Source organism: Sturnus vulgaris, chromosome W (assembly GCF_052056855.1).
Source record: "Sturnus vulgaris isolate bStuVul1 chromosome W, bStuVul1.hap1, whole genome shotgun sequence".
NCBI classification, from domain to species: Eukaryota; Metazoa; Chordata; class Aves; order Passeriformes; family Sturnidae; genus Sturnus; species Sturnus vulgaris.
Window position 1 is genome coordinate 71,340,143 of NC_142282.1, and position 13,956 is coordinate 71,354,098.

The window sequence follows — 13,956 nt, forward strand, 5'->3', positions numbered from 1 at the left end:
TGTAAAAATGGATACTTTACACTTCACCAGGTGCATAATGCTCTCCTTTGAAATAATGCACCATTTAAGTAATACTCATGTACTCCTGGTAATAATATCAGATGACAGCAGAGACAACACCTGCGTGCTGTGCGACCAGGTGGATGATCTTCTCAGCCTGGTGGCAGAGCTTAAAGAGGAAGTGGAGAGCCTGAAGAGTATCAGGGAGTTTGAGAGAGAGATTGGTGGAGTCACACCCTTCCATCCCTGAAAAAAATGCAGCGGATGGAAGCTCAGCAAGAGTTGGAGAAGCCCTGACACTCTCACCATCAGGCAGAAGGAGACTTAAAAGATGAGGGAGAATGGAAACAGGTCTCTGCTCAGGAGGTAGGAGAATCCCCTTCCGGCCTCCCTCATGTTCCCAGGTGCCCTTACAGAATAGCTATGAGGCTCTGGAACTCGAGGATCAGGCAGATGATAGTGGAGATGAAGATCTATCGGAGAGGCTGACCAGAACAAGTCAGTCAACCAGACAGATCACAACTATGGGTATTAAGAAAGAAAGAAGGGTAATTGTAGTGGGTGACTCCCTTCTGAAGGGAACCAAGGACCTGGTATACCAACTGGACCCATCCCACAGGGAAGTCTGCTGCCTCCCTGGGGCCTGGGTAAGGGATATTACCAGAATACTCCTTGGACTGATTCAGCCCTCTGATTATTCCCCACTGTTGCCTGCCCAGGTTGACAGCAACAAGGTCGATGAGAAAAGTCCTAGGGCAATCAAAAAGGACTTTAAAGCATTGGGGCAGCTGGTTGAAGGGACAGGAGCACAGGTGGTGTTTTCCTCAATTCCTTCAGTAGCAGGGAAGAATGCCAAAAACAACAGGAGAACCCACCTCGTCATCATGTGTCTCAAAGATCAGTGCCATTGGTGGAATTTCATCTTTTTTGACCATGAGGTGGTTTATACAACACCAGGCCTTCTGGAAACAGATGGGGTTCACCTGTCTAGCAAGGGCAAAAGGATTCTAGTCTGTGAGTTGGCAGGGCTGATTGAGAAGGCTTTAAACTAGGTTTGAAGGAGAGAGGGGAAAAGACCAGGCTCAGCAGAGATAAGGGGCGGCATGACAGTGTTGAGGGTGAAATCGATAGCCCAGCTGTAGTGCATCTAGACCTCGCTGGCTCTGAAGTGTGCTGGCCATGCTGGAGCACACTTGCAGTCTTATGGAGATGAGCCATGGACTCCTAAGCTAATAAAAGCCAACAGGGAAACACCAGAAAATTATCCCAAATGAATGAAGGGGTCTTTCTCTAGGAAGGCAACACGCCTAACAGCCCATCTGAGGTGCCTTTACACCAATGCACACAGCATGGGCAACAAACAGGAGGCATTAGAAGCCACCATGCTGCTAGAAAGCTACGACCTTGTTGCCATTACTGAAACTTTGTGGGATGAATCCCATGACTGGAGTGCAGCTATCTATGGCTAAAGGCTGTTCAGAAGAGACAGGGGAGGAAGGAGAGGCAGATGGGTTGCCTTCTACATCAAGAAGCAGATTGAGTGTGAAAAGTTGTCTCTGAATGTTGGGGGTTGAATGCTTCCCTTTTCTTTCTGTGGAATTTCTCCCATTGTTATGCTAAGTGGCTACACCTTAAGGTAATGTTCTCTCGAAGGGAGGTGGGTGGAAACGGGGGGGGGGGGGGGGGGGACCGGAAAAAGGAAAGGTGGGACGGGGGTTGGGAGCGGGCTGGAAACTCTCTCGTTTGGCTCGTGGAGGGAGAGGACGCCCCGTGCTCGGATCTGGCATCTCCCCTGCCACCCCAGCACTGAGATCCACGCTCCCTGCCATTGGACATCGCTCCGCTGCTCTCCCACCTCACCCTACTACCTCCGGACACTCTGCCGAGCACCACGACCGACACCGTGAGGGGGGAATCACTTTCCCCATCCCTCTCACCCCTGGGCTGCTGCCGCCATCACCCAGCCCTCTTCAACTGCGTGGGACCTGCCCTGCCCCCACAGCACCGGTAACTGAGCGCAGGGAGACGGCCTGCGGCCAAAAGGGACTGGAACTGAGTTATACTGTTCTGTTCTGTTGTCGATTTTTATAGCTGTTGTTGTTTTCTGCCTTCTGAGATATCAGTAAAGAACTGTTATTCTTATCCCCACATCTCCTGCCTGAAGGCCTCTGATTTGGACCTAAAATAATTAAAAGGGAGGGGGGTTGCACTCTGCATCGCAGGAAAGGGGGTCTTGCCTTTCCTTAGACCATACCTGTCTTTCAAACCAAGACACTGAAGAATAGCCATGAGCAGGTAAAACAACTCAAACAATGCCCTATTTTGCAAAGCTATCAGTGGTGAACTAAGAGGGGGTATCATGCTGCTTTTGGTGTTGAATTATGCTACTGTAAGTCTAACTCATCAATCCCAAAGTTAAGCATCCTGATATGGAGGTGAAGATGTGGCAGATATGGTAAGGTATCCTTAGCTAAAAATGCTAAACTGGCACAGTTGACTTGGAGACATATGACTGACAGTCAATCACTTTATACTATAAAAGTTCAGTCCCACTTTCAAATGGCAGGTTCTTCTAACACAACCTTTCTTGGAGTGTGTATGAAGATTCCTCCCTTGGGTGAGGGTGCCTCTCAAAGTTACTCCTCGAGGCTGAAAGAAAGAGCCCAGAGTTGTTGGTATGGGTGAGTAACATCAATCTCTACTTAAAAATTGGATGGGTTTGGTAGCTGTAACATAATTGCTTCAATATAGTACACTATACTATACTAGTAGTTTTAGCTTCTATATTCTGTAGTAAATAATTCTGATTAAGATATTTTTGTCCAATCATTTATCATAATAAATCATTCATTTATATATATATATATATATATATATATATCTTGTTTGCCATCCTTAATCCCACAAGACAAAGTTGTACACAGGTTCAATTACACCTTTATAATTCTTTAGACCTAAACCATTGACAAAGTCTGGGGCTAAGATTGGATCCAGCCACACTTGGGCTCCTCTCTGAGAAAGAGTTTAGAAAGCAAGGTAGTCTTTTCTGCACCTTGTGACTCAATGGGAAAGCTTCTCTAATAAACTTTGCCTGAAGCTCCCACTCCACCTGTGACACCGTCTGCTGGGAAAGTAGCACAGCAAGCTGTAGGCAATCCAAGAGACTCCTGGAATGCACAGAGGATAACTTGTTGAGCCAGGTAATAGCCCTAGCAGAGGGGATGCAATACTGGATCTGTTGGTCACCAGTGTAACTGAGCTAATTGGAGACATGAACATTAGAGACAGCCAGGGCTGCAGTGATCATGCACTGATGGAGTTCATAGTCCTGAGGGATATGGGTCAGGTAAGGAGCAGTTACGTCCCTGAACTTTAGGAAAGCAAACTTCCAGCTCTTCAGGGAGACAGTCAGTGGGATCTCCTGGGAGACTGTCCTCAGGCACAAGGGAGTGGAACAGACCTGGCAGACATTTAAAGAAGCCATCCATAGAGTGCAAGAGCTAGTGATTCCTGGGGGGGGGGGGGGAAATCGAGCAAGAAAACCAAGAGATCAGCATGACTGAATGGGGAACTGCTGGTCAAACTAAAGGGAAAAAAGCAAATGCAGACAGTTGAAGCTACAACAGGTGACCTGAGAAGAATATAGACAAAGTACAGTTGTGTAGTGATAGGGTGAGGAAGACCAAGGTGAAGCTGGAACTGAACCTGGTAAAGGACACAACAACAGAAAGGGCTTCTACAGGTACGTCAACCAGAAGAGGAAGGTCAAAGAATGTGTAACCCCCCGATAAACAATGTTGGTAAACTGGTAACAACAGATGAGGAGAAGGCTGAGGTACTTGACAACTTCTTTGCCTCAGTCGTCAATGGCAACCTCTCTTCCCACACCTCTTGAGTGGATGGACAGCAGAATGGAGACTGGGGGAGCAAAGTCCCTCCCACTGTAAGAAAAGATCAGGTTCACAACCACCTGAGGAACCTGAATGTACATAAGTCTTCCCCCCTATCACAGAAGAGCTTATCTGTTCTATCCATCAGCTGGTGCAATAGCTCCAGGCATTCTCCCCCTCATATGAATTGGTGAGATAACCCAGGCTTGTCCAGTAAGGAGTTACCAGATGGGATAGAATAAACATCGTGCCTTGAGAGCAGGATGTAGGGAGATAAGCTGGAATTTCTGACTGACAGACAACTTTACAAACTATAACATCTACACAAACTTTCATGATGTCAGAAGTCTCCTACACACACCCTGGAAACATATAGGAATTGTCTCCGAAGTTTGGATGCAAACTTTGTGGTTACTTTCCCAGGAATTGAGTGAAAGGACTTTATGTGTACTCCATCATCAATTCGGTGGTAAGCTACATTGACTCCTAATCTATGCTATTTCTTTACTAGCTGTAATATAAGTACCTTTTATCCTGCACTGTATTTTATCTACTAGTAGTTCTTTTTGTTTTATCCTGTGTAGTAAGTAGTCTGTTTAAAGTCTTATGTCTGTTAATATTGTGTCTATTCAATAAATAATTCATTTTAAAATAGACCTAATTGGCCATTCTTAAGAACTTGGGAGCGAGAACCATTTGGGGTGCAGGCCGCCTCAAACAGAGCTACTACCAGAAATCTGACTCAAAGGCAGGACTTGTCTAAACTCTCATCTCCATTTGTAAATGGGGCCCTGGCACGACATAAATAGTGTGGAAAAAGGGGTGGATACGGTTCTGGTTTCAGATGGGACAGAGTTAATTTTCTTCTCAATAGCTGGTACAGTGCTGTGGTTTGGATTCCGTATGAGAATAATGTTGAAACATACTGATGTTTTGGTTGTTGCTAAGTAGTGCTTACCCTAAGACGAGGGTTTCTTCAGTGTCTCATGCTCTGCCAGTGAGGAGATGCACAATAAACCATGAGGGAGCATAGCTGGGACAGCTGACCTGAACTGGCCAAAGGGATTTTCCATACCATGGAACATCATGTTCAGTATATAAACTGGGGAGAGTTGGCCATGAGCCACCAATCAGTGGTTGGGGACAGGCTGGGCATCAGTCAGCAGGTAGTGAGCAATTGTATTGTGCATCACTTGTTTCTCTTGGGTTTTATTCCTCTGTCTCCCTCTTATTGTAATTACATTTTTAAAGTATTAGTTTTGTTATTATTATTATTATGTTTTACTTTTTTTCTCTTATTAAACTGTTTTTATCTCAGCCATGGGTTTTATCTTTTTCTGATTCTTCTCCCTATCCCACCAAGGAGGGAGGGGTGGAAGTGAGCAGGCAGTTGCATGGTACTTAGTTCCTGCCTGGGGTTAAACCACAACACAGCATGTTCTCAAAACTGACAGTAACAGTGGTAAAATCACTTAAATATATATATACAACTATCAACAATTGTTTAAAGAACAGATTTTCTGCAAGAAAAATAAATCCAAATTTATCTCCTACAAATCAATTAGATTTGCATCAGTACAAAATAGCACTGATTACTGCAGCTACACAAAACAGACTGTATTTCAGTTATGTCCTGAGTTAGAGAAGATAAACAAGCAATAAATAATTGAACAAATTATTGTTCTTGCATTAAAAAGGTACCCAATGTTTTGATGTCATTATATAACACTTACTGTGTAACATTATTACAAAACACAGGCACTGGAAAATAAGATGATTGCTGACAGAGCAGATTGTGCCTGACAAATTTAGTGGCCTTCTAAAATGGGGTTACAGCAGTGGTGGATGAAGGAAGAGTGACTGATGTCATCTACCTGGACTTGTACAAAGGTCCCTTGGGAAAATGTTTTTGTAGGTGCTGGTCACTTTTTAAACATCACCTCCTAAGGTCACAGGAGCAGGCAATTCCTAAACATCAAAAGTCAAGCAGGCCAGGCAGAAGGCCAACTTGGCTGAACAGGAATCTTCTCTTGAAAATAAGGCAAAAAAGGAAGGTGTATGCCCAGTGGAAGCAAGGTCAGGTGACATGGGAAGAATACAGAGATGCTGCTTGGCACTGTAGGAAGAAAATCTGTATGGTAAAGCTCAACTGTAGTTGAAGCTGCCAGAACTGTGGGGGATGATAAAAAGAGTTTTTTCAAATATAATAATAGCAATAGGCAGTGTAGAAATAACATCGGCCTGTTACAGGATGAGGATGGTCACCTCACAAACAGGGACATGGACAAGGCAGAGGTGTTTAACGCATTCTTTGCCTATGTCATCAAACATGGATGATGGACCAAGGGGGGTCTCAGTGTCCTGAGCTGGTGCACCATGACTGTGAGAATGATCTACTCCTAGTCAACCCTGAAATTGTATAGGATCTGCTGCTCCAGCTGGATCCCTACAGATCTATGGGGTCTGATGAGATTCATCCAAGAATCCTCAAGGAACTGGCTGATGTCTTCACAAAACCTCTCTTGATGATTTTGAGTGGTCTTGGGAATCTGGAGAGGTCCCAGCTGACTGAAAGCTGTGGAATATTGTCCCAATTATCAAGGGCAAGAAGGACCACAGAAACTACAGGCCTGTTAGTCTCCCTTTAGTGCCTGGTAAAGTTATGAAGATTATTCTGAGAGGTACTGAAAAACACCCAAAAGACAATGCAGTCATCGGTCACAGCCAGCATGGCCTCATGACAGGAAAGTCCTGCTTATCAAACTTGATTTCCTTTTTTGACAAGGTAACCCACCTCATTGATCAGGAGAAGCCAGTTGATGTAATCTTTTTTGATTTCAGTAGAGCTTTTGATACTGTCTCTCACAGTATTCTTCTGGAGAAAATGTCCAGCACACAGCTGGATAAACATGTCATGAGATGGGTGAGCAACTGGCTCACAGGTCAGGCACAAAGAGTTATAATGAATAGGGTGACATCAGACTGGCAACCTGTCACTAGTGGGATTCCTCAGGGCACCATCTTAGCCCTGTGCTCTTCAACACCTTCATAAATTACTTGAAAGCGGGACTCAGAGGGATACTAAGCAAGTTTGCAGATAATACAAAACTGGGAGGAGCTGTTGACACCTTCAAAGGTGGGGAGGCCCTGCAGAGAGACCTTGACTGTGGGACACATATTGAGAAAGCAAGAAAATTACAGCCTGAAAAATATTCCAGGCTGGAGTTTTTCAGCTCTGTTCCCAGCCGATAAGCTGGTCCAGCTCAAGGCTAGGGAGAATTTCGCCCGGGGGATAATTTGGTCAAAATAAAAAGGAATTAATAACAAAGATAGAACACCTGTTGTGGTGCATGACCAGGCCCTGGGAATGGGGTGTCTTCTCTCTGAACCAATCACCTCTTCTCTACTCTTGGAATTGCGAGTCATGCTATAAAACCAAGTGTGTTTCTGAATAAACTTGTCTCTTTCTTCCTGTCATGAAAGACGACCATGTAGCTGTGCATCTTATTTCCGCCACACTTAAAGGGTTAAAACCCCTTTCCGCGGCTACACTTGACAAATTAGAGGACTGGGCAATCACCAAAGGCATGAAGTTTAACAAGGGAAAGTGACGAATTCTGCACCTGGGATGGGGCAAACCTGGATTTATGTACAGACTGGGGAATAAGATGCTGGAAAGCAGTGTGAAGGATAGGGACCTGGGGGTCCTGGTTAACAGAAAGTTGAACATTAGTCAGCAGTGCCCTGGCAGCCAGGAGTGCCAACCATGTCCTGGGATGCATCAGGCAAAGCATGATCAGCCAGTCAAGGGAGGTGATTGTCCCACTCTGCTTAGTACTGGTGCGGCCTCATCTTGAATACTGTGTGCAGCTTTGGGCACCACAGTACAAGACATTAAGCTATTAGAGAGCATCCAAAGGAGGGCAACAAAGATGGTGAAGGGCCTTGAGGGAAGCTCTGTGAGGAGTGCCTGAGGTCACTTGGTCTGTTCAGCCTGGAGGAGACTGAGGGGAGATCTCATCACAGTCTATAACTTCCTTGTGGGGGGAAGAGGAGGGCCAGACACTGATCTCTGTGGTGACCAGTGACAGGACCCGAGGAAATAGCCTGAAATTTTGTCAGGGGAGGTTTAGGTTGGATATTAGAGAAAGGTTCTTCACCCAGAGGTTGGTTGGACACTGGAACAGGCTCCCCAGGGAAGTGGTCACAGCCCCAAGCCTGACAGAGTTTGGACAATAAACTTTTGGACAATACTCTCAGGCACATGGTGTAGTTCTTGGGAATGGTGCTGTGCAGGGCCTGGAGTTGGACTCAGTGATCCTTGTGGGTCATTTCCAACTCAGCGTATTCTGTAATTCTGTGATTCTGTGATTCTGTGATGTGATGATGGACCAGTCGATGGATAAGGAATTGGCTGGATGATCACACTCAAAGAGTTGCAGTCAACAGCTCAATGTCCAAGTGGTGATCCTCAGGAGTCAGTTTAAGATCTTTGTTGGTGACATGGACAGTGAGATGGAGTGCACCCTTAGCAAGTTTGCTGACAATAGCAAACTGTGTGGTGCAGTTGACACACTGGATGGAAGGGATGCCAACCAGAGGGACTCTGACAGGCTTGAGATGTGGGCCTGTAAAAACTTAATGAAGTTCAACAAGGCCAAGTGCAAAGTCCTGCACCTGGGTCAGGGCAATCCCAAGCACAGGTAAAGGCTGAGAGGAGAATGGATTGAGAGCAGCCCTAGGGAGAAGGACTTGGGGTGTTGGTGGACAAGAAGCTTGATATGTCTGTATTGGTTTGGCACAGCCTGTTTTCTGGCAGCAGGGGGGGCCACAAAGATGGCTCCTGTGAGAAGATGCTGGAGGCTTCCACCATGTCTGACAGAGCCAATGGCTGATGGCTCTGAAGATGGACATGCTGCTGGCCAAAACTGGGACAATTAGAGGTTGGTAATGCCTCTGTGATTACATATATAAGAAGAAAATCAAAAGTCACAAATTTTTGCTTGTAGTTAGAGAAGAGGAGGAGGTGAGAATATGTGAGGGAAAACAACATGGTGACACCAAGGTCAGTGGAGAAGAAGGGGGAGGAGGTGTTCCAGGTGCCAGAGCTGAGATTCCTCTTCAGGTCGTGGTGAAGACCATGGTGAAGCAGGTTGTTCCCCTGCAGCCCATGGGTCCGCAGGGGGATGCAGAGATCCACCCACAGCCCGTGGGGGAGGTGCCCATGCCAGAGCAGGTGGATGTCTGGAGAAGGCTGTGATCCAGTGGAAGACCTGGTGGAGAGAGGGGGCCCCTGCTTCCAGGCTGGAGCAGCCTGTCCTTGGAGGACTGCACCCTGTGGAAAGAGAGCCACGTCGCAGAAGTTTTGGGAGGACTGTGTGCCCGTGGGGGGAATTCACGTTGCAGCAGGTATGGCTGCTGCTCGTGAGAGTGGACCCACACCGGAGAAGTTCATGGAGAACTGTCTCCCGTGGGAGGGACCCCACAGTCTCACAGGGGAAGGATTCCTCTCCCAGAGCAGTGGAAGAAAATCTCAGTGATGAATTGACCAAAACCCCCATGCCCTGTCTCCCTGCACTGTCTGTGGAGGGAGGGTCTAGGGAGGAAAAGGTGTTTTACGGGCTTATTTTACTTCTCATTATCCTCCTCTGATTCTGTTACTAATAAAGTTCACTTTGAAATTTAAGTTGAGCCTGTTTTGCCCTTGAAATATTTTTCCCAGTCCCTATCTCCCTCATGAAGTGTGTCTTGGGGTGACTTTATGATGCTTGTATCCCCAATCGTCTGTTCTGTTGGTGTTGAATATTGAGTTCTGCAGCTTTAAGACTGGTTCCAGGAGTGAAGGGGGAGAGAAGAGGTGCAGAGTTTGTTATCAGAGACTGTATTTGCTCCCCTGCATCCTTCACACAGACTGTGTTGTCTGTAGTGGACAGCAGGAGAGAGCTCTCCTTTGCTCTTGGTTAGTTTCTGGCTAGCTGAGGCAGAGAAGCTCCCTGGACTGTGTTTGTTTTTTTTTTTTTCCTTTTTCTTGGAATTGCTTGAACCTGCTCTGGACTGCAAACCCAGAGGAGCACTGGGAGCTCACACCTGTGACCCACCAGGCCTGGCCTGGGCCATGGCATTTCTCAGCGCCGGAGGGACTGAGAACAGACTGAGTGAGCCGGGCTGCAAACCACGGAAGGGACTCTTCTAAATCTGTCATCTCTTTGGAACGGTGAGAGGTTTTGCTATTTAGTATTGTTCATTTTTGTACTGGGAAGTGCTTTGCCTGTTAAATAAACGTGTATTTTTCCAATTCTCTCTCAGGAAATATTTCCCCAAACCAGTTGGGGGAGGGACTGCTTGAATCTGTTTCCTAGAGGGACCCCATTCAGAGGTTTTCTCACAAATTTGCCCTAAACCAGGACAAGTGTTAAATATTTTTTCCTCTCCTCTGCCCAGCTGTGGCAGGGGAGGGTGAGCGAGCAACTCTCATGGATGCCTGGTGTTGGGCCAGTGTCAAACCAGAATGTCTCAGCAATGTGTGCTTGCAGCCCAGACAGCCAACCATATAAAAAATAATCTGCATCAAAAGGAGCATGTCCAGCAGATTGAGGGAGGTGATTCTCCCTCTCTGCTCTTGTGAGATCCCACCTGGAGTACTGCATCCAGCTCTGGGGTCCCCAGCATAGGAAGGACATAGGCCTGTTGGAAAGAGTCCAGAGGAGGACCATGAAGGGGATCAGAGGGCTGGAACACCTCTCCTATGAAGACAGGCTGAGAGAGCTGGGGCTGTTCAGCCTGGAGAAAAAAGACATCGTGGAGATGTTATAGCAACTTTTCAGTACCTAAAGGGGGCTTACAAGAAAGCTGGTGGGAATTTTTTACAAGGGCACGTGGTGATAGAATAAGGGGGAATGGCTTTAAAATGAAAGAAGGTAGGTTTAGATTAGATATTAGGAAGAAATTCTTTACTGTGAGGGTGGTGAGGCACTGCAACAGGTTGCCCAGAGAAGTTGTGGATGCCCCATCCCTGGAAGTGTTCAAGGCCAGATTGGATGGGGCATTGAGGAACCTGGTCTAATGGAAGGTGTCCCTGCCCATGGCAGGGGGCTTGGAACTAGATGATCTCTAAGGTCCCTTCCAACACAAACTATTCTATGATTTTATGAAATCTGAAGCCTGCACACTTATATCTTGTTTGGTATTATAACTGATGTGGTATAGTCCTTCTGGCCAGCTTTTCTGTATGTGAATGAACTCTAGCTGCCCTGTTAAAAAAAACAATGGATGAAAGAATGGGATAGTGCTGTCACTGCAATACTGAAAACACTCACCTTTTTAAAGTGCAAGGTATCAAACACACAGGTTTTGCTGGGTTTTTTTTATACTTAATGGAGTCAAATATCTTTGATCATGTAAATGATCAAAAGACATTCCTGACATTGCACCCTTTCAGGAAGTGTTTATAAGTCTTACATAGAAAGACTGTCTCATTTGTGGAAAAAAAAAATTAAAGGGTAAACTTTATGGATGATCTGGTAATTTTATTTTTCCTATATTTCAAAGTCTGTTTTAAAACTTAAGAAATTAGCAAAGAAAAAACAATCTGAAGAATTAAAAACTACCCTTAAAGCTTTTTTTCTTCTGGCTTTTAAAAAATGCCGCTTTACATTTACAGTACAGTTAATAAAAATACAGCATTTATTAACTAGATGTTTAGAAGTTCAGGACACCAGCAACTTTCCACTAGCAAAACCAGCCAGCCTGTTTAGGGTAGTAATAGTAAACTAAATCTTCCATCCACAAAACAGTGATAACTATTTCTTTTTAAAATACAGAAGTAAAAAAATGTAATTATGCTACATGGCACAAAATGTACCATAAAACCATAAAAATGGTTATGCTACATGGCACAAAAAGTACCTTCTAGTGTGTTTCACCTGAAAGTAATACTGAAAACATGCAGTATTTAGAGGGAAAGAGTATTTGTTCAGAGACACAGTTCCTAGTTATTCTATCTAGGTCAGTTTAAGTTACTAATTTTCTCTACAGGGAAACTTGTCTCACAACTCAGTAAGACATTTCAGTAACCACCGCCACTCAAAAAAACCCCAGTATGAATTCTTAGTCCAAAATAATAAATATACCTACCTGTGTTTTGAGTGAGATCTTTTCCTTCTAGATTGGGATTTTGAGCTAGACCTGGATTCTGAACGAGAATGGGAACGAGATCGACCACCTTTTCTTTCACTGCTCTTTCTAGACTCTGAGAGGAAGAAAACACTGCAATATAAGCTCAGAACATTGAAAGATTCCAGTTAACAATCTCGCACAAGTGTAATGTACCACAAGGGGCTCATGCTTTGCACATCTTCCTTCTTTGCTAATATCCTTGGGAAACATCCAATAAAGTCATTGCATATACTCGTTGAGTGCAGCCACCCTACAGCAGTACACATAAACCAGATAATTATAAACAGCTCTGTTAGGAATAGGATTTATGTTGCTGCCACAATGCACAAGATTACAACAGGTTCTCCTCTGGTATATTATTTAATTTAATTACTTTTTAAAATAACTTCAGAAGAAAAAATTTAGAGGGCAGAGTTTTGAAAACAAGCATAAAATGCAAATAATAATTAGTACTTTTTATACTTTTAAATATTCCAACCACTGTACAAATATTGAAGTTTTATTCCTCAAACACTGTTTTGGGGGAGGAAGGGATGGAGACAAGGGAGTAAAAAGTTTGATCCGAAGGCCAGGAAGTCAACAGAAAACTTAGCAGTGACCTCTGCAGACTTTGGTTCATACTAAAAGATTATCATTCTGCTGCTTAACACTGAGGAAATGTTAGAACTATTTTTCTCACAACTTGCAAAACAGACAGAAAGTACTCCCCCCCAAAAAAAACCCCTCAAGACCCTCCACTATCTAACCTACATAAGCTAATGTCTGGGTTTTTTAGTAAGAAGAAAAACAAAATCTTGCTGATGAAAAGAAAAAGGAGGATTTCAACTACAAGTTTAACAAGTTGAGAATTTTTTATATTGTGGTGTTGTATCACTTTAAGTCAGCATAAATCAGCACTGAAGTGTCCGCCTAATCACTAGAGCCACTGACACCTTCCTCCTTGACCTGGCATTTCCGTGTTAACAGGGATCAGGGAACCAATCTGAATGAAAAAAGTCTGTTACAATATGTTAAGTTTTATCCCAGATTCATTCTCTGATCCCATTTGTTATGAGGATGTATATAGCTATGCTGGTTACACCTGGGGGAGGATAGACTCAGAGAGGTTTTTTTCTATAAGAACTTCCTCTGTGAGTTGATGGGACCAATTGGAGGCTGGTTTGGTTATTGACAGCCTGAGAAACCAATTAGAGAAGTTAGTTCGCTCCGTGAAAACACATTTTGAAGGAGGTATCCCAGAAATAAGGTCTCTTTTATTTCCGGTGGCCGAGCAGGTAACACTGGCCCGGGCTCCCTCCCATGGGGGGGCTCAGGAGGCGGCTGGGCCCCGTTTGCAAACCAGGGGACCCGATGGCCGGGAGGGGAGGAAAAGCCGGCTTGGAGCAGCTTTGGAGGGGCTGAGGGGGGGAGGCAGCCGGGCCCTGTCTAGGAAGCAGGGGTGGCCATGGGCAGTGGGTGCTGCAGCTAAGCCCCAGAAAGACTGATTAGAATCTCAGCTGCCCCCTCACCCAGCACAGCCTGGGCCTGGCCCAGTCCCTGAAACTTGCGTGAAACTTTAACTCTTTAGTGCTCAGATAAGACTTGCAGACCTCCGACCTTCCTTTGAATGAGAAGGAAAAAAGGAGATACTCCAAAGTCAGTGAAGCAAGAGCTAAGTTTTCTTTAGATGGAAGGAGAATGAAGAGATGCTGTGAAGATGGCTGGAAATCCTTTTGTGAGTTGTAGGGTGGACTGTACTGCACTGAATATTCCTATAAACTGTGGAGAAAGACATGGGGGATTGGAGTGTTCCATTTGATATATTGTTGACCAAAAGCACCTGTGTTACGAATCCTTTGCTCCAAGGAGAAAAGAGGATCTCTATTTCTGGAGATGAAGCATGAACAGAGAG

General features: G+C 45.0%; 1 protein-coding gene across 6 annotated transcripts in view; it reads right to left on the reverse strand.

Annotated features, from left to right (window-relative positions):
• The window catches only part of LOC148220385 (uncharacterized), a 97,063-nt gene that overhangs the window by 45,768 nt on the left and 37,339 nt on the right, over window positions 1-13,956 (reverse strand). For all 6 annotated transcript variants that reach the window (XM_088155428.1, XM_088155427.1, XM_088155432.1 and 3 more), the window contains one exon: window positions 12,024-12,138. In XM_088155428.1, coding sequence (XP_088011554.1) covers window positions 12,024-12,138 — 115 coding nt within the window. The remainder of the gene's footprint in view (window positions 1-12,023; window positions 12,139-13,956) is intronic.